The sequence below is a fragment of the Pristiophorus japonicus genome, chromosome 2 (assembly GCF_044704955.1).
Source record: "Pristiophorus japonicus isolate sPriJap1 chromosome 2, sPriJap1.hap1, whole genome shotgun sequence".
Classification (NCBI taxonomy): domain Eukaryota; kingdom Metazoa; phylum Chordata; class Chondrichthyes; family Pristiophoridae; genus Pristiophorus; species Pristiophorus japonicus.
In genome coordinates this window covers 365058499-365084911 of record NC_091978.1, presented here as the reverse complement: position 1 = coordinate 365084911, position 26413 = coordinate 365058499, and the positions used below count along the sequence as shown (strand labels likewise).

The window sequence follows — 26413 nt, the reverse complement described above, 5'->3', positions numbered from 1 at the left end:
GATTGGGTGGGAGAGAAGGAGATTGGGTGGGAGAGAAGGAGATTGGGTGGGAGAGAAGGAGATTGGGTGGGAGAGAAGGAGATTGGGTGGGAGAGAAGGAGATTGGGTGGGAGAGAAGGAGATTGGGTGGGAGAGAAGGAGATTGGGTGGGAGAGAAGGAGATTGGGTGGGAGAGAAGGAGATTGGGTGGGAGAGAGGAGATTGGGTGGGAGAGAAGGAGATTGGGTGGGAGAGAAGGAGATTGGGAGGGAGAGAAGGAGATTGGGTGGGAGAGAAGGAGATTGGGTGGGAGAGAAGGAGATTGGGTGGGAGAGAAGGAGATTGGGTGGGAGAGAAGGAGATTGGGTGGGAGAGAAGGAGATTGGGTGGGAGAGAAGGAGATTGGGTGGGAGAGAAGGAGATTGGGTGGGAGAGAAGGAGATTGGGTGGGAGAGAAGGAGATTGGGTGGGAGAGAAGGAGATTGGGTGGGAGAGAAGGAGATTGGGTGGGAGAGAAGGAGATTGGGTGGGAGAGAAGGAGATTGGGTGGGAGAGAAGGAGATTGGGTGGGAGAGAAGGAGATTGGGTGGGAGAGAAGGAGATTGGGTGGGAGAGAAGGAGATTGGGTGGGAGAGAAGGAGATTGGGTGGGAGAGAAGGAGATTGGGTGGGAGAGAAGGAGATTGGGTGGGAGAGAAGGAGATGGGGTGGGAGAGAAGGAGATTGGGTGGGAGAGAAGGAGATGGGGGGGGGGGAGAGGAGAAGGAGATAGGGGGGGGGAGGAGAAGGAGATGGGGGGGGGGAGGAGAAGGAGATGGGGGGGGGGAGGAGAAGGAGATGGGGGGGGGGAGGAGAAGGAGAAGGAGATGGGGGGGGGGAGGAGAAGGAGATGGGGGGGGGAGGAGAAGGAGATGGGGGGGGGAGGAGAAGGAGATGGGGGGGGGAGGAGAAGGAGATGGGGGGGGGGAGGAGAAGGAGATGGGGGGGGGAGGAGAAGGAGATGGGGGGGGGAGGAGAAGGAGATGGGGGGGGAGGAGAAGGAGATGGGGGGGAGGAGAAGGAGATGGGGGGGAGGAGAAGGAGATGGGGGGGAGGAGAAGGAGATGGGGTGGGAGAGAAGGAGATTGGGTGGGAGAGAAGGAGATGGGGGGGGGGGAGAGGAGAAGGAGATAGGGGGGGGGAGGAGAAGGAGATGGGGGGGGGGGGAGGAGAAGGAGATGGGGGGGGGAGGAGGAGGAGAAGGAGATGGGGGGGGGAGGAGAAGGAGATGGGGGGGGGAGGAGAAGGAGATGGGGGGGGGAGGAGAAGGAGATGGGGGGGGGAGGAGAAGGAGATGGGGGGGGGAGGAGAAGGAGATGGGGGGGGGGAGGAGAAGGAGATGGGGGGGGGAGGAGAAGGAGATGGGGGGGAGGAGAAGGAGATGGGGGGGAGGAGAAGGAGATGGGGGGGAGGAGAAGGAGATGGGGGGGAGGAGAAGGAGATGGGGGGGAGGAGAAGGAGATGGGGGGGGGAGGAGAAGGAGATGGGGGGGGGAGGAGAAGGAGATGGGGGGGGAGGAGAAGGAGATGGGGGGGGGGGAGAAGGAGATGGGGGGGGGGGGGAGATGGAGATGGGGGGCGCGGGAGATGGAGATGGGGGGGGAGATGGAGATGGGGGGGGGGGGAGGGGAAGGAGATTGGGGGGGGGGAGAAGGAGATTGGGGGGGGGGGAAGGAGATTGGGGGGGGGGGGGAGAAGGAGATTGGGGAGGGAGAAGGAGATTGGGGGGGGGGGGAGAAGGAGATTGGAGGGGGGGAGAAGGAGATTGGAGGGGGGGAGAAGGAGATTGGAGGGGGGGAGAAGGAGATTGGAGGGGGGGAGAAGGAGATTGGAGGGGGGGAGAAGGAGATTGGAGGGGGGGAGAAGGAGATTGGAGGGGGGGAGAAGGAGATTGGAGGGGGGGAGAAGGAGATTGGAGGGGGGGAGAAGGAGATTGGAGGGGGGGAGAAGGAGATTGGAGGGGGGGGGGGGAGAAGGAGATGGGGGGGGGGAAGAGAAGGAGTTTTGGGGGGGGGGGAAGAGAAGGAGTTTTGGGGGGGAGGAGAAGGAGATGGAGATGGGGGGGGGGGGGGGGGAGGAGGAGAAGGAGATTGGGGGTGGGGGGGAGGGGGGCTGAACGGGCCAGGAACGAGACTTCGGGCAGGGCCCGTCCCCAGCACCAGATTTACAGGTAGGTGGCGTTGGGTCGGGTCGGGGTGGTGGGAGGGAGGTTGGTTCGGTTCGGGTCGGGGGGGGGGGGGGGGGGGGGGAGAGGGAGATCAGGTCGGGGGGGAGGGAGGTCAGGTTGGATCCAGTCCGGAGGCGGGCGGGAGTGGGGGGGAAGCGGGTGTCGGGCCCAGTCCGGAGGCGGGGGGGGGGGGGGAGAGCGGGTGTCGGGTCCGGTCCGGGGGCGGGTGTCGGGTCCGGTCCGGAAGGTGGAGTCGAGTCGGGTCGGGAGGAATCAGGAGCTGGCCGTGGGAGGAGCCTTATTCACGCAGCCCTAGTGAGGCCATTCGGCCAGGGCTAGGGGCTGCGTGCTTCGGGCCGCTCCCACACAGTTTCGGGCGCCTGGAGCTACTGCACTTGAGTGCCCACTGTAGCGCATGTGCAGAGGTCCCGGCACTGTTTTCAGCGCAGGGACCTGGCTCCGCTCCCTACAGCTCCTGCTGCGCTGCGCCGAGAGCCAGAGGACCTGCAGGGAGGTGGAGAATACGGCGTTTTTTTTTAGGCGCACTTTGTGGCGCGAAAAACGGGCGTCCAGGTCGGGACTGCGCCGTTCTAGGCGCAGCTCGAAACTTGGGCCCATTACTCCATCTGCCAAATTTTTGCCCACTCACTTAGCCTGTCTATATCCCTTTGCATATTTTTTATATCCTCCTCACAATATACTTTCCCACCCATCTTTGTATCATCAGCAAACTTGGCTACATTACACTCGGCCCCTTCATCCAAGTCATTAATATAGATTGTAAATATTTGAGGACCCAGCACTGATCCCTGCGGCACCCCACGAGTCACTGTTTGCCAACTGGAAAATGACCCATTTATCCCGACTCTCTGTTTTCTGTTTGTTAGCCAATCCTCTATCCATGCTAATATATTACCCCCAATCCTGTGAACTTTTATCTTGTGCAGTAACCTTTTATGCGGCACCTTATCGAATGCCTTCTGTAAATCCAACTACACCACATCCACTGGTTCCCCCTTATCCACCCTGCTCGTTACATCCTCAAAGAACTCCAGCAAATTTGTCAAACATGATTTCCCGTTCATAAAACCATGCTGTCTCTGCTTGATTGAATTATGCTTTTCCAAATATCCCACTACTGCTTCCTTAATAATGGACTCCAGCATTTTCCCAACAACAGATGTTAGGCTAACTAGGCTACAGTTTCCTGCTTTTTGTCTGCCTCCTTTTTTTAAAAAGGGGCGTTACATTTGCGGTTTTCCAATCCGCTGAGGTCGCCCCAGAATCCAGGGAATTTTGGTCGATTACAACCAGTGCATCCACTATCTCTACAGCTACTTCTTTTAAGACCCTAGGATGTAAGCCATCAGGTCCAAGGTACTGTCCCGCCTTTAGTCCCATTATTTTACCGAGTACTACTTCTTTAGTGATGGTGATTATATTAAGTTCCTCCCTCCCTATAGCCCCTTGATTATCCACTATTGGGATGTTTTTAGTGTCTTCTACTGTGAAAACCGATACAAAATATTTGTTCAATGTCTCTGCCATTTCCCTGTTCTCCATTATTAATTCCCCAGTCTCATCCTCTGGGGGACCAACATTTACTTTAGCCACTCTTTTCCTTTTCATGTACCTGTAGAAACTCTTACTATCTGTTTTTATATTCTGTGCTAGTTTACTTTCATAATCAATCTGCCCTCGCTATCATTTTTTTTTTAGTCGTTCTTTGCTGACTTTAAAAAGATTCCCAATTCTCTGGCCTCCCATTAGTCTTGGCCACATTGTGTGCCTTTGTTTTCAATTTGATACCATCCCTTATTTCTTTGGTTAGCCACAGATGGTTATCCCTTCTCTTAGTCTTTCCTTCTCATTGGGATATATTTTTGTTTCAAGTTATGAAATATCTCCTTAACTGTCTGCCACTGCTCATCAACCAATGCATACTTTAATCTATTTTCCAAGTCCACTTTACCCATGATGGCATCATGAACTTGGGCTCAAACTCATTGTGTGCCAATTATCAACATAATCAAAAATTATCCATCTTAAAATTCTTGCAACTGGAATTCAGAAAAGATTATGAAAATGTGAGTGCAAAGCTCGTTCAGTTCATTAATCATACGTCCAGGCTGGTCTTAAAAACACACTCGTAGACATTGGTTTTGTTCTATAGCGAGTTTCCTGTGGTCTGAAGTGTACCAGGCTTCTCTGTGGTCTGATGTTTATTTGCAAATTTAGCCGGTTCCATTCAGGCAACAGTACAAGTATATTCTGTGGAGTCCAGGCTATTGTAGGTGCTTGCAAATTGCTCAAGTCAATTAGAATTCACAGGATTAACTGAATTTTAACGGCTCCATTTTACATCCAATATTTTCTGCTACACATTTACTTGCATCCCTTTTGCTGTTCTGAGTTTGAAACTCTGCCATTACCACAGGGGCAACTTTGTTTCAAGGTGCCAATTTATTTTGCCACGACAGAAAATACCAATATTGGAGATGAAAGTATTTAGGTGTTGCATTCTAAATTTCCCTTCAATTCTGTTGCCAGAATATTATGTATTAAAAGAGGGACAAATAAATTATTTAATTTTAAGGGCAACTGAACCACTTGTAGATAGAAATTATAGATGAAATTAAAATATCTGGATATATAACTAATCATTTAATGAACTGGTGTAAACTGAACATAACTGGAGACGAGAAACATAACAAAATGGACTAATTTGCTGCACTACCAAGCAGCAGTAATGCAAGCTTCAATGGAGATTGAGACTGTTACATATATCACTACCGTTGCCATTGTGTGCAGTGCCCCCCCCCCCCCCGCCCCCCAACCACCTGTTTTTCTATCATGCAGATTCTGTGTAGACCATCAATTCATTCCAGCCAAAATACTTGTTTGAGGGAAGGAGGAAATAAAGAGAGGTCCGACATTGCATCTCCAAATCCCGAGTGCTCTTATGCGAGTTCCTGAACACCGAGCACTGACAAGCTCAGCAAAAATATTAGCTGTATGCATGTTCCATTAAGTTTACACAAGAATAGTTACAGCAAGAGCAAATATCTAAGTTATTCCAAAGTTAGCTCCATAAACTAAAATTAATCAGTCCATTACAATTTCTAAAAAAAAAATTACCTGCTCCTTAAGTTCTGCAAGTACGTTCTCCAGTATTTGGAACTTTCCTGAGTCCAAGAGCAAGTCCATTTCTAACTGAAAGTTCGTTATGCTGCTGTACTCTTGACATAAGCTGTGCAATTCAAAATCTGTCATCACCTCCATGTCTTCAAAGATGAGGTTAGGATCAGCATCTCTATGAGTGGGCTCCTAGAAATGGGTACGAATTAGCAGCAAAATGTAAACAGATAGGTTAGACATCTTGTATCTCAATCATGTAGCCCTCATACACTGTACAAATACTTCCTAGTTTGATGGATTTGGCAGAGAGCTCCTTTTTAAAAATCAACAAAGAAAGACAGCTTTCTTTTTAACTTCGGCTATATTTTAAGACTTATTTACATGGCCAATCTACAGACTTAAAATACAATACAGAAACCACCTATTTTTCTACAAGAACTTCATAAGAAGTTTACATAGAAAATAGGTGCAGGAGTAGGCCATTCGGCCCTTCGAGCCTGCACCACCATTCAATAAGATCATGGCTGATCATTCCCTCACTACCCCTTTTCTGCTTTCTCTCCATATTCCTTGATCCCATTAGCCGTAAGGGCCATATCTAACTCCCTCTTGAATATATCCAATGAACTGGCATCAACAACTCTCTGCAGCAGGGAATTCCACAGGTTAACAACTCTAAGTGAAGAAGTTTATGTTCATCTCAGTCCTAAATGGCCTACCCCTTATCCTAAGACTGTGTCCCCTGGTTCTGGACTTCCCCAACATCAGGAACATTGTACCCGCATCTAACCTGTCCCGTCCCGTCAGAATCTTATATGTTTCTATGAGATCCCCTCTCATCCTTCTAAACTCCAATGTATAAAGGCCCAGTTGATTCAGTCTCTCCTCATATGTCAGTCCTACCATCCCAGGAATCAGTCTGGTGAACCTTCGCTGCACTCCTTCAATAGCAAGAACGTCCTTCCTCGGATTAGGAGACCAAAACTGAACACGATATTCCAGGTGAGACCTCACCAAGGCCCTGTCCAACTGCAGTAAGACCTCACTGCTCCTGTACTCAAATCCCCTAGCTATGAAGGCTAACATACCATTTGCCTTCTTCACTGACAGTTGTACATATATGCCAATTTCAATGACTGATGAACCATAACACCCAGGTCTCGTTCAACCTCCCCTTTTCCTAATCTGCCGCCATTCAGATAATATTCTGTCTTCGCGTTTTTGCCCCCAAAGTGGATAACCTCACATTTATCATTATACTGCATCTACCATGCATTTGCCCACTCACCTAACCTGTCCAAGTCACCCTGCAGCCTCCTAGTGTCCCCCTCACAGCTCATACCGCCACCCAGTTTAGTGTCATCTGCAAACTTGGAGATATTACACTCAATTCCTTCATCCAAATCATTGATGTATATTGTAAATAGCTGGGGTCCCAGCACTGAGCCCTGCAGCACTTCACTAGTCACTGCCTGCCATTTTGAAAAGGACTCATTTATCCCGACTCTCTGCTTCCTGTCTGCCAACCAGTTCTCTATCCACGTCAGTATATTACCCCCAATACAATGTGCTTTGATTTTGCACACCAATGTCTTGTGTGGGACCTTGTCAAAAGCCTTTTGAAAGTCCAAATACACCACATCCACTGGTTCTCTCTCGTCCACTCTACTAGTTACATCTTCAAAAAATTCCAGAAGATTTGTCAAGCATGATTTCCCCTTCATAAATCCATGGTGACTTGGACCGATCCTGACACTGCTTTCCAAATGCGCTGCTATTTCATCCTTAATTGATTCCAACATTTTCCCCACTACTGATGTCAGGCTAACCGGTCGATAATTACCTGCTTTCTCTCTCCCTCCCTTTATAAAAAGTGGTGTTACATTAGCTACCCTCCAGTCCATAGGAAATGATCCAGAGTCGATAGACTTTTGGAAAATGATCACCAATGCAGCTACTATTTCTAGGGCCACTTCCTTAAGTACTCTGGGATGCAGACTATCAGGCCCTGGGAATTTATTGGCCTTCAATCCCATCAATTTCCCGCACACAATTTCCCGCCTAATAAAGATATTCTTCAGTTCCTCCTTCTCACTAGCCCCTCGATCTCCTAGTACTTCTGGAAGGTTATTTGTGTCTTTCTTCGTGAAGACAGAACCAATGTATTTGTTCAATTGGTCTGCCATTTCTTTGTTCCCCATTATAAATTCACCTGAATCCGACTGCAAGGGATCTACATTTGTCTTCACTAATCTTTTTCTCTTCACATATCGATAGAAGCTTTTGCAGTCAGTTTTTCCCGGCAAGCTTCTTCTCGTACTCTATTTTCCCCCTGTTAATTAAACCCTTTGTCCTCCTCTGTTGAATTCTAAAGTTCTCCCAGTCCTCAGGTTTGTTGCTTTTTCTTGCCAATTTATATGTCTCTTCCTTGGATTTAACACTATCCTTAATTTCCCTTGTTAACCACGGTTGAGCCACCTTCGCCGTTTTATTTTTACTCCAAACAGGGATGTACAATTGTTGAAGTTCATCCATTTGATCTTTAAAGTTTTGCCATTGCCTATCTACCGTCAACCCTTTAAGTATCATTTGCCAGTCTATTCTAGCCAATTTACGCCTCAAACCATCGAAGCTACCTTTCCTTAAGGTCAGGACCCTAGTTTCTGAATTAACTGTGTTACTCTACATCTTAATAAAGAATTCTACCATGTTATGGTCACTCTTCTCCAAAGGGCCTCGCACAACAAGATTGCTAATTAGTCCTTTCTCATTACATATCACCCAGTCTAGGATGGCCAGCTCCCTAGTTGGTTCCTCGACACATTGGTCTAGAAAATCATCCCTAATACGTTCCAGGAAATCCTCCTCCACCGCATTGCTACCCGTTTGGTTAGCCCAATCAATATGTAGATTAAAGTCACCCAGAATAACTGCTGTACCTTTATTGCATACATCCCTAATTTCTTGTTTGATGCTGTCCCCAACCTCACTACTACTGTTTGGTGGTCTGTACACAACTCCCACTAGCGTTTTCTGCCCCTTGGTATTCCGTAGCTCCACCCATATCGATTCCACATCATCCAAGCTAATGTCCTTTCTTCCTATTGCATTATTTTCCCCTTTAACCAGCAATGCCATCCTGCCTCCTTTTCCTTTCTGTCTATCCTTCCTAAATGTTGAATACCCCTGGATGTTGAGTTCCCAGCCTTGGTCACCCTGGAGCCATGTCTCCGTGATGCCAATTACATCATACCCGTTAACCGCTATCTGCACAGTTAATTCACCCACCTTATTCTGAATACTCCTCGCATTGAGGCACAGAACCTTCAGGCTTGTCTTTCTAACACACTTTGCCCCTTTAGAATTTTGCTGTAATGTGGCCCTTTTTGCTTTTTGCCTTAGGTTTCTCTGCCCTCCACTTTTACTTTTCTTCTTTCTATCTTTTGCTTCTGCCCCCATTCTACTTCCCTCTGTCTCCCTGCATCGGTTCCCATCTCCCTGCTGTATTAGTTTAACTCCTCCCCAACAGCACTCCCCCGAGGACATTGGTTCCGGTCCTGCCCAAGTGCAGACTGTCCGGTTTGTACTGGTCCCACCTCCCCCAGAACCGGTTCCAATGTCCCAGGAATTTGAATCCCTCCCTTCTGCACTATTCCACAAGCCACGTATTCATCTGAGCTATCCTGCAATTCCGACTCTGACTAGCATGTGGCACTGGTAGCAATCCTGAGATTACTACTTTTGAGGTCCTACTTTTTAAATTTAGCTCCTAGCTCCCTACATTCGTCTTGTAGGACCTCATCCCTTTTTTTAAAACCGAAATCGTTGGTACCTATATGCACCAGGACGACTGGCTGTTCACCCTCCCTTTTCAGAATGCAGTGCACCCGCTCCGAGACATCCTTGACCCTTGAACCAGGGAAGCAACATACCATCCTGGAGTCTCGGTTGTGGCCGCAGAAACGCCTATCTATTCCCCTTACAATTGAATCCACCATCACTATAGCTCTCCCACTCTTTTTCCTGCCCTCCTGTGCAGCAGAGCCACCCACGGTGCCATGAACTTGGCTGCTGCTGTCCTCCCCGATCAGTCATCCCCCTCAACAGTACCCAAAGTGGTGTATCTGTTTTGCAGGGGGATGACCGCAGGGGACCCCTGCACTACTCTTCCTGTTAGTCATCCATTTCTTATCTGGCTGTGTACCCTTTACCTGCGGTAAGACCAACTCACTAAACGTGCTATTCACGTCATTCTCAGCATCGTGGATGCTCCAGAGTTCATCCACCCACAGCTCCAGGGCAGCAATGCGGTCCGTCAGGAGCTGCAGGCAGATGCACTTCCTGCACATGTAGTCGTCAAGGACACCCAAAACGTCCCTGACTTCCCACATAGTGCAGGAGGAGCATAACATGTGTCTGAGCTGTCCTGCCATGACTTAACCCTTAGATAAACTTAAATTGGCAACAATGCTAAAGGTTACTTACTTATACAGAAAAGAAAAAGAAAAGCTATTTACCAATCACCAGCCAATCACTTACCCCCTTGGCTGTGATGTCACCTTTCGATTTCTTTCTACTTTTTTGCCTTCTCTCCCTGCTGCAGCTGCACCGGCTGGCCTTTATAGGCCTCTCTGGACTGCCGCCCGAACTCCCGGCTCCTCGAACTCCCCGGACTCCTGCTCTCGCTGGCCTTTATTGGCCTCTCTGAACTCCCGCCTCCTCGAACTCCTGGTCTCGCTGGCCTTTATAAGCCTCTCTGAACTGCCGCCCGAACTCCCGCCTCCTCGAACTACCATCTCTGCTTTGCTGGAAATAGCTAGTTATGGTTTTATCCTTAAATCCTGCAGGTAATAAGGAATGCCATGAAATTGCAGTGTCCTTGGCTTCCAACAGCGACCTTACCTTCTTCATCAGCGTGGCCATTTTCCTGAGCTTTTCCACAGTGTAATATTGCCGATGGAGAAGTGGGTGGTTTGCCATCTTTCGAAGTTGCATCATCACATTACACAACTCCGTTTTTTCTGTGATAGAAATATAAAAGCTAATCACAGGACAGTCAAATGAATAGAATGAGGAAAAAAGTCATATCGAGAACACAAAAGGAAACCTCTCGATATTCGGAACTAATTTCACGCGACCTCCAAACACACATGAAAGATTCAACTAGCAAATTGGTGCACCGTGGTTTGCACCCATAATCTCCAGTATGCTGAGCTTTGTAGCCCAACTAACACACAATGAGAGATATCCACAGAAAGAAAGAAAAAACATCTAAAATGGGGGCACTGGGTGGGTTTCAGGTTGCAGTACAAGATGACGCAAGGAAAATAAAGTACCGTAATAAATCAAACAACCAAATTGTTCATGCAGTGTTCGGATTGCTATTTCTCAAACAAGTTACATTGTGCGTTGACTTGTTTGAACAGCTTTTCATCATTTTCATTTACAAAGATAGGAATTTTAGCAGTTAAGTACAAAAAAAATATTCAAATAGAAACTACCTTCACTGTTCTTTGTTGCAACACTCATGTTGATATGATGTTCCTATAAGTTCCTGATGTTGTAAGATGACATTTGTGATGTTCCTTAAAATCATCCACGTACAATTGTCTTAAAAAGGTACATCATCCCTCAATTCTTTCATCAGAATAGTATTAAGGCACAGCTGTACCAGCTGTATGTGATGGATGCTAAGTTGGGGGGCAGTGTGAGCTACGAGGAGGATGCTATGAGGCTGCAGAGTGACTTGGATAGGTTAGGTGAGTGGGCAAATGCATGGCAGATAAAGCATAATGTGGATAAATGTGAGGTTATCCACTTTGGTGGTAAAAACAGAGAGACAGACTATTATCTGAATGGTGACAGATTAGGAAAAGGGGAGGCGCAACGAGACCTGGGTGTCATGGTACATCAGTCATTGAAGGTTGGCATGCAGGTACAGCAGGCGGTTAAGAAAGCAAATGGCATGTTGGCCTTCATTGCGAGGGGATTTGAGTACAGGGGCAGGGAGGTGTTACTACAGTTGTACAGGGCCTTGGTGAGGCCACACCTGGAGTATTGTGTACAGTTTTGGTCTCCTAACTTGAGGAAGGACATTCTTGCTATTGAGGGAGTGCAGCAAAGGTTCACCAGACTGATTCCCGGGATGGCGGGACTGGCATATCAAGAAAGACTGGATCAACTGGGCTTGTATTCACTGGAGTTCAGAAGAATGAGAGGGGATCTCATAGAAACGTTTAAAATTCTGACGGGTTCAGACAGGTTCGATGCAGGAAGAATGTTCCCAATGTTGGGGAAATCCAGAACCAGGGGTCACAGTCTAAGGTTAAGGGGTAAGCCATTTAGGACCGAGATGAGGAGAAACTTCTTCACCCAGAGAGTGGTGAACCTGTGGAATTCTCTACCACAGAAAGTTGTTGAGGCCAATTCACTAAATATATTCAAAAAGGAATTCGATGTAGTCCTTCCTCCTCGGAGGATCAAGGGGTATGGTGAGAAAGCAGGAATGGGGTACTGAAGTTGCATGTTCAGCCATGAACTCATTGAATGGCGGTGCAGGCTCAAAGGGCCGAATGGCCTACTCCTGCACCTATTTTCTATGCTTCTCTGCTGAGAATAAGGATGGCACCTAAAATAGCACTCAACTTTTAATTGTAAAAAGCCTGGCATACCGCTCTACAAGTGCTCTCGATGTTTATCCATTATACAATCTGTAGTGATATGAGAAAGCTCAGCAGATTTTTAAAATAAATTCTCTCTTGTTGGATGACTCAGTGGGTAGCACACTCGCCTGAGTCAGAAGGTTGTGGGTTCAAATCCCACTCCAGGGACTTGAGCACAAAAAACTAGGCGGACACTCCCAGTGCAGTGCTGAGGGAGTGCCGCACTGTCGGAAGTGCGGTCTCTCGAATGAGATATTAAACCGAGGCCCCGTCTGGTCCCTCATGTGGTCGTAAAAGATTCCATGGCACTATTTGGAAGAAGAGCAGGGGAGTTATCCCTGGTGTCCTGGGCCAATATTTATCCCTCAATCAACATAACAAAAACAGATTATCTTGTCATTATCACATTGCTGTTTGTGGGAGCTTGCTGTGCACAAATTGGCTGCTGAGTTTCCCACATTATAACAGCGACTACACTCCAAAAGTACTTCACTGGCTGTAAAGCGCTTTGAGACGTCAGGTGATCGTGAAAGGTGCAAGATAAATGAAAATCTTTCTTTCTTTCTTTCTCGTTAATGTATCAAAAAGTGTTTATGCAATGATAAGCTCACATCATCCTTTTGGCCTAACTGAGAAATAGTGCAGATTTTTGAAAGCTTTTAACCATACTGAAGTACCATATAACAGAAGCGCAAAAATAATTTGAAAAACTTAATTAAAATGACATACTGAATTAGAATGAACATTGAGCACATAAGCTTGTCATTAGCAGGATTAAAACGTACCATTATTGTTGATAGATGGCTTCAACCTCTTGTAGAGGGCAGTATATGCCTGCTCCTGTTTATCAGACATTGAACACAACTCTGTACGATCTTGTTTGGGTGGTAGCTGCTGCAAGACCTAAACAACAGATTTTGTACATTTAAATGAGGAAACAACTTTTAAAACAAGAGATAGGAATACAAGAGATCGGACACTGGCCATTTTCAAATTGAGTCAGCTGACTTACAACCCATTGAAACATACAATGAGATCGAAAGGATTCTGGAATCTGCTCTTCTATCCTTATTTGGTGTGTACACAATTTGTGCTGACCTTTGCTGGGAAATTTTCACAAATAGGTTTTGTTAAATTGAAGTAGCTTGTTTAAGATGTCCAAAGTGGTGTCCAAGCTTTTGCCTTTTGCAGGTCTGCATATATTTAGCCTCAGGGGCCAATGAAGAATACTTAAGTCAATGCTCTCATTAATCTGCATACATCGCAATTTGTTGATACCAATAGATCATTGTGTGTTGCTTTAGGAGTTATCCATTGGTGAGTCAACAGTGTTTAGAACAGGTCTTTCAAATGCTCCAGAACCACAAAATTCAAACAGGACACAGGGACCCAAAAAATATCAACGTAAATAGGACGGGTGCTTCAAGGGCCGAATTACCGCCTGGACGCAAGTAGGGGCACCAAGGGTCTATGATAGTCCATTAAATACTGGACTTGAGAGCTACTACTAGCCGCAAAAGTAACACGTCATCAATAACTGAACGCAATTATAAAGTTAAAAAGAGACATAGCTGACGCATTCCCATTGGATAATAGCAGATACCTGTACTCTATATAAAGTTTTACTTTGGTGAAGGTATTCAAAACTTGGGAGTGGTCTGCAGTGAGGGTCCTCCAAATGGCGCTGGCTGGATGGGAAGGAAGAAACACATTTGCTGGATTCTGGCTCCTGATCATTATTCAGTGACCTGTGTTGGAAGGCTTGGATAAGTAGATATCAGATGAGGACAGGATCGGGCTAAGCTCAGAGGCCTTGGGCCAACAGCCTGAATGAAACCAACCTCTGAAGCAGCAGGAGTTAAAACCAAAGGGGAGCCAAAAATAATAGCCCTATTGTGGTCTTGAAGCTGGAAAAATATTTCTAAAAATACACACTTCGAATAGTTTTCTCATCTGATGTTTATGCTCCTGGACAACATTCAACTGTTGCACAGGAAATTAAACACAAAAGGGGGAAAAAAACAAATTAGCTAACTGAATGGATTTCTTCCAGCAGAATCGACCCACTTGATACTACAATGTACTTTACCCACTTTAGGTGAATTATTACAGTAAAACTAACGATAAAATTTTGATTCAAACAAGAATGGTAAATTGAAAGAATTTTGTGCAATTTCCCCCAAAAAATAGCAGTAATAGGCCATTCGGCCCTTTGAGTCTGCACCGCCATTCAATATGATCATGGCTGATCCTCTATCTCAACACCATATTCCCGCTTTTTCCCCAAACCCCTTGATGCCTTTTTTTCTAGAAATCTATCTATCTCCCTCTTAAATATACTCAGTAACTTGGCCACGACAGCCTTCTGTGGTAGAGAATTCCACGGGTTCACCACCCTCTAAATGAAAACATTTCTCATTTCGGTCCTACCCCGGATCCGGAGACTGTGACCCCTTATTCTAGATTTCTCAGCCAGGGTAAACATTCTCCCCACATCCAGTCTATCCAACCCAATCAGAATCTTATACATTTCAATGAGATTCCCCTCTCATTCTTCTAAACTCTAGTGAATACCGGCTTAGTCGACCCAATCTCTCCTCATACGACAGTCCTGCCATCCCAGGAATCAGTCTGGTGAATCTTCGCTGCACTCCCTCTATGGCAAATATATCCTTTCTTAGGTAAGGAGACCAAAACTGCACACAATACTCCAGGTGCAGTCTTACCAAGGCCCTGTATAACTGTAGTAAGACATCCTTGCTCCTGTATTCAAATCCTCAATGGACATTAACAACTTGATTCAATCTTGGCCAGTTGCATTGTGCATAACATGTCCATGGCCCAAATGGATCAGAACCAGACTCTGCATCGTTTTGGTAGCGTACACAAGAGGGGATTCAAAACTGTCCCCTGCAGAACACTACTTCGACATCTTGCACCTTTAAAGGGCAGTGACCTACATTGTAAAGCAGTCATTTGTGCACTATATGCTGAAAATGTTCTGCAACATACCAAGTGTGCACCAAAAGGCTGCTTTGTAACAGAAAAATCTTTCCGACGTCGCTTCATAAGTCAGAAGCTAAAGATGTCAGCACTTCATGTTGCAGGTAGAACTAACTGCATTACCTCACTCTTTAACCTCCTCAAGATAAATGGCTTCATGATCTTTTTGGCATGAGCAATCCTCCCTTTTTCAAAAGTGCTTTGCTGCTCCAAGATTTTCTACAACATAAACAAAACATTCATCGAACTGTACAGAAAATGTATCAAGATAACAAAATGGTAGTTGCGTCAGATATATTGGCAGAGTCAAGTACACTTGCACTTGTTAGAAAAAAATCTGAAAATGGTTATTTTAGAGAAAATGCAACTACTTGGGCTACAACAGACATTATTTACAGAGACTATGAATAAAAACAATCACATTTTCATTTCACACCATTGCAAATATCAACGAGACACACTGGCTAGTACTGAATAGATGAAAGTCTTCTTTTTTAGCAGCAAGAATCCTACATGAATGAAATGAGTGTGGGTAATTCCTAATGGATACAGACACAGTACAAAGCTACTCAAACTAGCACTAAATTGGCAATCTCACTAAAAGTTCATGTCAGTGGCAGGAATAGTCAATGAGACTGCCACATCAATGCTGCAAAGCGTGTTTCAAGTTTGAGTAGAGTCTAGTGTGAAGTGCAGAGATCTTTACTCTGAACCAGACGCGTGACATTCCCGACTGGCACTGTTTGATATGAACATGAGATATATAAAAGTAGGAAAGATCAAAGATTTCTGGTGCTTGTGTACAAAGAATTCAAAACAGCCAGGGAGATGCTGGTCACTAAACGTTATCAGAGAAAAAAAATTCAAAAAACAAGTTTAAAGAAGATTATGTGATTGCAAGTATTTCTTCTGGACATGTCATCCACAATACCACATCCAAGAGTATAGCAACAGAACATGAGCAACTGTTTCAAAAAGTAGCTCTGCAGTCGAGGCTCCAGGCTTGGGTACTGGAGAGACACCCCAATCATATTGCAGGATCATAGCTGCAGCACTCAGATTTACTTGAAAACAACTGTTTATGCACAGACTTGTACACTGAATATTCATAAAATAATGGCATGAGATGGAATGAATCCAGGAACAGTTGAGTGAATGAAGTTCAAAATGAACCGTGTCTGATTTTTTTTTAAACAAGTCATTAAAGGCACATCGTAAATTGAAATCTAGATTAGTTAAATGGTAAGAAAAAAGGGTGGCGAACTGTTCTCTCAGTCCTAATCAAGGTGAACAGTTATGACCAGCGGGTTACCCAAGGAACAGCACTGTTCATAATGTTGATAGATGGCCTTGATGAACATATTTAAAAGTAGAATATCTTAAAGTTTTTTTTCCTGTGAGAATCAAGGTGTTAAAGCCCATGGTGAAGGACACCACAGGTCAGAGATTGGAGTGTGGGCAGATACAGCAGGAGCGGCAAATGATCGTGGAGCGACGTGATCGGGGCCCAGAAGAGGCACGAGTTCGAGGCACAGAAGAGGCGAGGGCCCAGGGGCAGCAAAGGCCAGCCCACACTGCAATATGTGTACGTACTAGGTCCTTGGTTAATCCTCATCACTGGACCAAGACCTAACTCTGTCAAGCCCGCGTGGTGGCTGGTGTGCAACAGCCACCAGACGTTAAAAAAATCCACACACAGGCATCTTCCACCCTTCAAGATGTAGTTCGGGACCTGGAATATTGGGTCCTTCATTGAAACACCTGTGAACTCGTCCCTTTTTGGCGTGGAAGCAAGTCATCCTCGATATGAGGGACTGCCTATGATGATGATGTGTGCAATTCTTCTGAAGTCTCGGTGCATGATTCTTCACCTGGCAGCACTTGCCGGGGAAGAGACATTTCGAATAGCTGTAATCTGTTGCCAAAAAAATGACCTTGTCCACTCCTGACAGCAAAGCTCACTTGTTGATATCTGGGGCCTACTTAAAAACCCCTTTGGTGGCATAAATCTCATCTTGAGCAATAACAGATTCACGTTGTTTACTTTGCTGGTTTGTCAACAGTGTTGGAGACCCCCATTAGTGATAAAGCAACAACAGAAATGCTGCAAGAGATGCAAATTTTTTTGAAAATCCGGCTGCCAGAGTGCAAATATAAAGCTAGGCCGATACAAATTTTGGTCTCATCATTAGACCAACAACAACTTGTATTTATATAGCGCCTTTAAACATAGTGCAACATCCCAAGGCGCTACGCATGAGTATTATGAGACAAAGATTTGACACTGAGCCGCATAAGCAGAAACTAGCACAGGTGGTCAAAGAGGTAGGTTTTAAGGAGCGTCTTCAAGGAGGAAAGAGAGGTAGAGAGGCGGAGAGGTTTAGGCAGGGAGTTCCAGAGCTTAGGGCCCAAGCAGCTGAAGGCATGGCCACTAATGGTTGAGAGATTATAATCAGGGATGCTCAAGAGGGCAGAATTAGAGTGGTGCAGACATTTCGGGGGTTGTGGGGCTGGATGAGGTTACGGAGATAGGGAAGGGACGAGGCCATGGAGGGATTTGAAAACAAGGATGAGAATTGTGAAATCGAGGCGTTGCTTAAACGGGAGCCAATGTAGGTCAGCGATCACAGGCAGTGCTCTAGTGCTGCAAATGCCTTGGTTTTTGTATATATCGATAGAGATATACTGATCTATATATAATTGTTTTTTAAACTGTCTAATGCTTACAGGTTTAGAAGAAAACATCCTGCGGATCTCACTGGTACTGCTGCTGAACATGTTTGGCATGACGAAATTCAAAAGCGACATCAATTCTAGGAGATTATTCTGCAGCGGAGTCCCAGTTAGCAGCAAGCGATGTTCAGCCTAGTAATTAAAAATACAATCTGATCAGAATTTCAAACCTATATAGATCACTCTCCCCTCCCGAAAGAAATTTGATTCAGTTCTTTGCCAAGTACATCCACAAACTGAAAGATTACGAGGAACAAAATTATTCTAAAGCAATAGATACTCGGGATTAACAGTATAGAACTATCACTAATATTAAAAAAATAACAGCAACAAGCAAATGGAGATGTATGGTATTATACTGGACTAATGACTTGAACAGCAGATTGTGGATCAAATGGCACTTCAAATGTTTTAAAACTTACATTAATTGTCATGAGATGCTGATAACGAAGGGAACTCATATTCTTCAGCATGTGTCCTTCGTCAAAAACTGCATAATGGAGTTTCAAACGTCGAAAAAGACTACGGTCGTCTGCATTACTGATTGCGCAGTTATACCTGTTGATTGAAGCAACAAACCAACCGATTGTACTCAACCAATAAAGTGACAAAATATTTAAGAGTGACTTTTTGCACTGAAAAACTGCTTTCAAAATGATTCTTTAATTTTGAGTTTGTTGCTTTATTTCTTCCCCATATACTGCCAATGATTAACACATTGGAGGACAACATTGGAATTATGGAACTGCACACAAACATGGCAATCCAGTAGATTTTCTGCTGCCAGGCAATGTATTTAGGATGGTTCAGAAATATGTATACAGAAATCAAATTAAAACCTGGGTCATCAGAGCTGCAATGTAAAATCTGCATTGAATGCTCAGTATCGTACTGATGTAGGACCTCACACTCACCACTAGAGGGAGCACTAACTCGATGGGGTTGGGTTTGCCCTCCCTCTCGTGGTACAGAATACAGCAGAAAAATACTTAAAAGATGAAACAAGGTGCACAATGTCAACAGAGCAAGCCCTCATTCTATATTTCCATTACATTCAAACAAACTTCAATGCCCACATGTACAGATATGGAGGTGGTAGGTCTTTCCCATTATGCAATGTATGCAATAAGAATGCCCTAACTTACGTAGTTACTATTACACTGAAGTCCATATTCTTGCGAAGAATTTCAGATCGGAGAAGCTTCCGGTCTTCTAAAGATCCTAAACACCAAAAGCATCAAATCCATGATTAATAAACATTCGGAAGTAATTAGTATTTTAACTGATAAAAGTCAAACCGCTAAGCTTCATCATTAAGCCAGGGATTAGTGCTGTACATGCATCTAATAGACATCTCATTCTATTTTGCAGCAAGTATACAGACTTAAGTCTCATTTATGAAAAGGGTAATAAACTGGCTGATTCTGTTCCAAAAATATAATCAAAATAAACTGGGGTTTATTCCTGCCAATTACTGGTTAATCGTGCAGCAAAAACAGGATGTGTTAAAATTAATGTCTGGTTTTAGAAGTCTTTATATTTATTTTTCTCGCCTCCCTCCCAAAACCTTTTACCAGTTATTTATCTATATTAATTTGAAACTCTTGTATGCATGCACTTCCTGTTCCAGAACTTAATTTCCTGTGGTCATGATTTTGTGTCACTTGTATGTCGACATTTAATATTGAAATTCCTTATGTACTTTTAATTGAATTTGACGATGTGAAAAGTTGCCTCACACTATTTGCTGATTAACCAATTGAGTGATGCGAGTTGTTGCAGTGCACCCTCGGTATTGTGGTTTCACAGGAGGGGTGAGAACTACAACTTTCACGATGCATTCCTCGTTGACACACAAGACACAGAATTGCTTGCGAGGTGGGACATTATAGGTGTATACGTTAGTGAATTGAAGAGGATTTACTGTGATTGAAAGGCTGCATTAGAGGGAGCAGCATGCGGCGGCCTGGCCTGCAAGACCATCAGTAGACCGGGGCCATCAGAGGGAGCAGCGTGCGGCAGCATACCACTACAGGAGGGCGACGGCTGTGAAGTCCGGTCGCTGATTGCAGTGCGGGCAGGCACAGCAGGAGAGGCGAAGGGGCGGCAAGAGTTTGTAGATGAAGTGACCGGGCCCCAGGAGAGGTGCGAATCTGGGGCCTAGAAGAGGTGAAGGCCCAGGGGCAGCTCGAGCCAGCCCACACTGCTACATGTGTGTATGCCAGGTCCGTGCAGCAGAGCTGGTCTCCAGTCGTCTTGGTTAATCCTTGCCACTGGAACAAGCCCGTGTGGTGGCTGGTGCATAACGGCCACCACATTAAAAAAAATCCAAGCACAGGCATCTAAGATGTAGTTCGGGATCTGGAATACTAGGTCCTTCATTGAAACACCTGTGAAGTCATTCCTTTTTGGCGTGGAAGCAAGTCATCCTCACTTTGAGGGACTGCCTATGATACCCGAAGCAAAACTTGAAGTTAGAAATATAGTCTTATCTCAAACAGCACCTATGATTTCTAAATACAAGTTTCACCCTGAACAATAATGTATGTGCTCCAATGTTAGATCTTTGAAGCAGACAGAGAAATGGAGAGAACACAATGGCCCGGAATTTGCAGTCAGCGGCGAAGCAAAGGCGTTCGCCCCTGGAACCGAAGCAAAGGCGTTCTCCCCTGGAACCGAAGCAAAGGCGTTCGCCCCTGGAACCGAAGCAAAGGCGTTCGCCCCTGGAACCGAAGCAAAGGCGTTCTCCCCTGGAACCGAAGCAAAGGCGTTCGCCCCTGGAACCGAAGCAAAGGCGTTCGCCCCTGGAACCGAAGCAAAGGCGTTCGCCCCTGGAACCGAAGCAAAGGCGTTCGCCCCTGGAACCGAAGCAAAGGCGTTCGCCCCTGGAACCGAAGCAAAGGCGTTCGCCCCTGGAACCGAAGCAAAGGCGTTCGCCCCTGGAACCGAAGCAAAGGCGTTCGCCCCTGGAACCGAAGCAAAGGCGTTCTCCCCTGGAACCGAAGTAAAGGCGTTCGCCCCTGGAACCGAAGCAAAGGCGTTCGCCCCTGGAACCGAAGCAAAGGCGTTCGCCCCTGGAACCGAAGCAAAGGCGTTCGCCCCTGGAACCGAAGCAAAGGCGTTCGCCCCTGGAACCGAAGCAAGCTGCCCGCAGTGATCCGTGGTGGGAAGTTTTCCTATTTCGATCTACAAGTGCAGTATAATGGGTAATCCCGAACACAATCTGTTGTGACATCAGCCAGCTGTCTAAGCAGGCAATCACATTGCAGAATTCTCAGGCAGGGAAGCAGGAAATGAGAAGCTGCTTTTATACTGATTTAAAAAAAATGTTAGCGAGCAAAACAAAGATTGGGACTCTCACATGGGAATAAGGACCTTAAATATCATGAACAAACTTACTGTAAAAAAAAAGTTATAATGGAGAAATTGGACACGCCACAAAAATAAAAATAGTTTTTCAGGGCCGTAAAGTTTGTTTTAGCAGTCAATTCGCTGTTAAAAATCCAGTTCCACCTAATCTAACAAGATATAACATTTAATGGGATATTTAACAGCCATATTACAGCAGGAAAGCCCAAGTTTTCATCAGTTTCATGGATTACAATGACTGCCAGCTTTGGGAGGCACTGCGCAGACTGAGTCGGAGCAGCGAATGACTGACCGCAACTTCAGGATTTCCGCGTTTAGATGCACATGCGCTACATCCTGAGTTCCAGTCAGTTTCAAAAGGTTAGCAATGACGAAAGCTGTTAATTTGCCGTCATTATCCACTGCAAATTCCAGCCCATTGCTAGATTACTTTAGCTTGAAGATTCTTCTCAAATCTGCCCCAACTGAAAGTTGTACTTTGCAAGAGCAAAAACTTTTGCACAGTAGTTATACTTGCCTGCGTGCATTAATTGCACTTCAAAAAACTGATTCAACACAAATTATAATAAAACTACTCATTGAGTAACTGGTATCTCAATATTTTGCACTTAGTGAGAAGCTCTTCTATCATGGGAGAAAGTCAATGAAATTTTCAATGAATGAAGCGGCAGTAGGGTCAGACCTTTACTCAAGGTTAAACTTTTAGGTGTCAAGAATTTAATAAGCATCCAGATTGCAGAGGACAATTGTGATGATGCAGGCGCTCCTTCACCATGGTAACAGATGGAAAAGGGCCACAGCTCAAGCATTACACATAGAACAGGATGTGAAATAATTAGTCAGTCACAAATGTTTCTAGACGGCAATATAAATTGAGCAGGGGTTAGTATTGGAATACGAAAAAACTCGTTTTATCATGCAGCAGCATTTGATACATTTTTGAAATACGGTGGGTTAGATTTTGCTGAAAAAATAACAGCGTCTGAATGACACACGTTATTAAGGTGCAAATTGACCAGCAACTTGTAGCGAGGAAGAGATATTCTGTGAATTGCAAATCGCCACAAGTTGCTGGCCGATTTGCACTGCTCCCAGCTTTGCAAACACTGCATCTCGTGCTTAACCTCCATGTGATTTACATAAAGTTGCTGCATTTGCACATTAATTGCCCATGAAAGTTGCCACACACAGTTAAGTCGAGTAATTAACATCACAAGTACCCTTTTAGCAACCTGATAATTGTTAATGACCGTCAATCAACCTTCCTTGCTCAGAAAATGAATAAGTGTGGAGTCTCATTCTTTCAGGTTGTGAATTATTTTAGGAGATTTTAAAAATGTAATTTTTACTTATTTTTGCTTACTTTTCCTTTCTCTTTTAATCAATCTGTCCCTCTCTTTGGCCCCAAGTTTCCACATGATTTGCTCCTGATTTTTAGGAGCAACTGGTGGAGAACGGAGTATCTTAGAAATCGCAATTCTCCACATTTAAGTTTTCTGCAGTTCTAGTCAGGTAGAACGGTTTCACTTTTGAACAGAATTTTTTTTTCCCCAAAAGGGGGCGTGTCCGGCCACTGACGCCTGATTTGAAAGTTTCCACAGTGAAAACGTACTCCAAACTAACTTAGAATGGAGCAAGTGAAGATTTTTGTAGGCTTGAAAAAACCTTGTCTACACATTAAAAAATCAGGCGCAGGTTACAAATTAGGCGTTGGGAACGAGGTGGGGGGGTGAGGGCGGGGGAGGGAAGTCATTAAATTCTACAATAAATCCTTAGTTATACTTATACAAATATTATACAAATAAATCCAACCTGAATAAAAATTTATAAGCAAAGAAAAGATTAAATAAACCATGTTCCTACCTGTGTGAAAGTGCTTCAGGCAGGCCTTTTAGGCAGCGGTTTGCCGTCGGGACCGAGCGACGGCAGAGGGGCTGGAGGGGGGGAGGGAGGGAGAAAGCTGCAGGAAGCCTCATTACTTGAGGCAGCCGTTTGCCGTCGGGCCCAACCGACGGCAGGGGGAGAAAGCTGCAAGAAGCCTCAGTGCTGATCATGGAAGGGCAATGTGGTTTTATTAAAAAATGAACAGCTACAAAGAATTTGAATAGTCTCAAACAAGTGCATGTGTCCCGTTTATCACAGTCTATCTTTAATTACAGAATGCACTCCCTCACCCACAGAAATATCAAGGAAATTAAAATACAAGCCTTTGCAAGGGTTCAATAAACAAATTTTCACTTTTTCTGCAGCACTTTTTAAAATGGCCGAGTGCCAATGTTTCCTTCAGACTGCGCGTGCGCGAACGCTCCAACGAAAAAAACTCATTTAAATTGTACCCGCCCCCTCCTACTTACAAAATCGGCGTGAGTGGTAGGCTCCGCCCCGTGCGCCGCACCAAGCAGACATCGAGCTGCAAAGCGCTCGAGAATAGCGCGTTTTTTTTCAGGCGCGGTTTTCGGCGCAAAAAACGGACGCCCAGCTCGGAGGGGCGCCTGTTTTGCCGCGTGTGGAAACTTGGGGCCCCAATTTCTCTTTTTATACCTGCTTTGACATTGAATTCACCCTCCTTCTCAGTCCTTCCTCTGTTTATTTCTCAATCCTTGAATCACATTGGCCAAGGAAATACAATGTTGGTTCCGTCATTCACCAAGGTCCCAGATGCCCTGGCTGCGTTATCAGCTCGCAGATCCAGCAACTTTGTGGGCAAAAAATTTTTTTAGAAACGAAACATGCACAAGCAAATCTAACTATTGCAGGGAAGTTATGCTAGAACTGTATACAACACTAGTTAGGCCACAGCTCGAGTACTGCGTGCAGTTCTGGTCACCACATTACAGGAAAGATGTGATTACACTAGGAGAGGGTACAGAGGAGATTTACGAGGATGGTGCCAAGACTAGAAAAGTTTAACTATGAGGAAAGATTGGATAAGCTGGGGTTGTTTTCCTTTGAACAGAGGAGGCTGAGGGTAGATTTAATTGAGGTGTATAAAATTATGAGGGGCCTAGATAGAGTGGATAGGAAGCACCTATTTCCCTTAGCAGAGGGGACAATAACCAGGGTACATAGATTTAAAGTAGTCGGTAGAAGGATTAGAGGGGGAGGATGAGAATACATTTCTTCACCCAGAGGGTGGTGGGGGTCTGGAACTCACTGCCTGAAAGGGTGGTAGAGGCAGAAACCCTCATCACATTTAAAAAGTACTTGGATGTGCACCTGAAGAGCTGTAACCTACAGGGCTACGGACCTAGTGCTGGAAGGTGGGATTAGGCTGGGTAGCTCTTTCTCGACTGAAAGACACGACGGGCCGAATGGCCTCCTTCTGTTCCACAATTTTTCTGTGATTCTATGATTTTAATGGGGTTCACTATGAGATGCCCCACTCCAGCAAAAATACCAGTTTGTCTCTAAGCTAATGCAGCTGGACCATTAATTGCCAAAGTACATGCAAAATCTCAAGACAAAGATGATTTTTTTTTTTCTGTGCTTCATCAACGGGAGCGTACAGAAGTATCTATTTTACTATGGTACGTAATTGGTTTGAAAGTAGGTTGTTGTTTCCTTTTCCCCTCACCAGTTTACGATTACTTAATTACACACAATATACGGTGACATTCAGCATTTTCTTGGCTAATTTTTATGTCTTATAAATTGTAGGGCTTTCTCCTAGGACTACACATTTCCCTTGCAAAGTTTTGCTGCTTTCTTCCGATTGATGCTTATAGTTCATTACCAAATTTCTTCAACAATTTTCCTCATACCTCATTCAGATTCTTCTAATATTTCAATGTGCTGCAGAAAATGTTGCATATTAAGATACAAATTAATAAGATTACTCATTGCAGTAAGACAAGTCAGGCAATGAAGCAACTATCCATATATATATATATTTTAAAAAAGAGGTTATTTGGTTTAAAAAGTAAAACAGCAAACTTTAAATTATGGGATTGGAAGGAGAAATTGTGGTACCACATTTATGATATTTTATTGAAGCATCTTCTAAATAAAGTCAGGGTAAGATTGAAATAAAAGGTATACAAACAAAAGCTTCGCAGCTCAATCCCGTCATATCAGTCTATGTTTGCCTATTGACAAACATCCACTATAAGCCCACTGACTCCCACAGCTACTTGGACTACAGTTCCTCCCACCCCGCTTCCCATAAGGACTCTAGTCCATTCTTCCAGTTCCTCCATCTCCGTCGCATTTGTTCCGACGATGCCAGTGCAGACCTTCCATATCAGTGCTTCTGACATACTTTCCTTTTTCCTCAACTGAGGACTCCCCTCGGCCATGTTTGACATGGCCCTTGACCGTGTCCGTTCCATCTTCTGCTCTCACCCCTTCCCCTCCCTCCCAGAACCATGATAGGGCTCCCCTTGTCCTCACCTTTCACCCCACCAACCTCTGCATTCAATGGACCAACATCTGCCATTTCCGCCACCTCCAGTGTGATCCCAAACACATCTTCCTCTCCCCTCGCAGCATTCCGACGGGATCGCGCTCTCCGTGACACACTGGTCCGCTCTTCAATCACCCCCAGCACCTCCTCCCACGGCACCTTCCAGTGCAAGCGCAGGAGATGCAACACCTGCCCTTTTACCTCCTCCTTTCCCACTGTCCAGGGCCCCAAACACTCTTTCCAGGTGAAACTGCGATTTAATTGTACTTCTTGCAATTTAGCATATTGTATTTGCTGCTCACGATGCCGTCTCCTCTACATTGGGGAGACCAAATGCAGATTGGGTGACCACTTTACGGAACACCTCCGTTCAGTCCGTAAGCGTGATCCTGAGCTTCCGGTCGCCTGTCACTTTAATTCTCTGCTCCACTCCCACTCTGATCTCTCTGTCCTCGGCCTCCTACACTGTTCCAATGAAACTCAACATAAGCTCAAGGAACAGCACCTCATCTTTCGTTTCGGCACTTTAGGGCCTTCTGGACTCAATATAAATAATTTCAGACTGTAACCTCTGCCCCTATATTTTTGGGGGTTATTTTTCTCTCTTTCCCATGGCAGCTGTTGATGACTCTGCCATTTTCATTTACGCCCTATCTAGACCTATCTTTTGTTTCTTAACTTGTCCCACTACCATCTCCTTTTGCTATGCGCCATTGTCCCTTTTGTCTCTTCATCTCTCCTGCCTTACACCCTATCACAGACCTTCCCTTTTGCTCTTTCCTCCCTTTCCCCTTTCCCTGCCCCTGCACTTGCTTAAAAACCCGTTTCATCTCTAACTTTTTTCAGATCTGATGAAGGGTCATCGACCTGAAACATTGACTCAGTTTCTTTCTCCACAGATACTGCCTGACCAGCTGAGTATT

General features: G+C 45.2%; 1 protein-coding gene across 5 annotated transcripts in view; it reads right to left on the bottom strand.

Annotated features, from left to right (window-relative positions):
* The window catches only part of LOC139250321 (SWI/SNF-related matrix-associated actin-dependent regulator of chromatin subfamily A containing DEAD/H box 1-like), a 137757-nt gene that overhangs the window by 13420 nt on the left and 97924 nt on the right, over nucleotides 1-26413 (bottom strand). For all 5 annotated transcript variants that reach the window (XR_011591292.1, XR_011591291.1, XM_070872810.1 and 2 more), the window contains exons 13-19: nucleotides 18865-18940; nucleotides 18142-18277; nucleotides 17714-17851; nucleotides 15110-15205; nucleotides 12769-12886; nucleotides 10224-10342; nucleotides 5322-5510 (exon numbers count right to left, since the gene is read on the bottom strand). Coding sequence is in view for 3 of the 5 variants with exons in the window: in XM_070872810.1 (XP_070728911.1) it covers nucleotides 5322-5510; nucleotides 10224-10342; nucleotides 12769-12886; nucleotides 15110-15205; nucleotides 17714-17851; nucleotides 18142-18277; nucleotides 18865-18940 (872 nt within the window). In the remaining 2 variants the exon portion in view is untranslated. The remainder of the gene's footprint in view (nucleotides 1-5321; nucleotides 5511-10223; nucleotides 10343-12768; nucleotides 12887-15109; nucleotides 15206-17713; nucleotides 17852-18141; nucleotides 18278-18864; nucleotides 18941-26413) is intronic.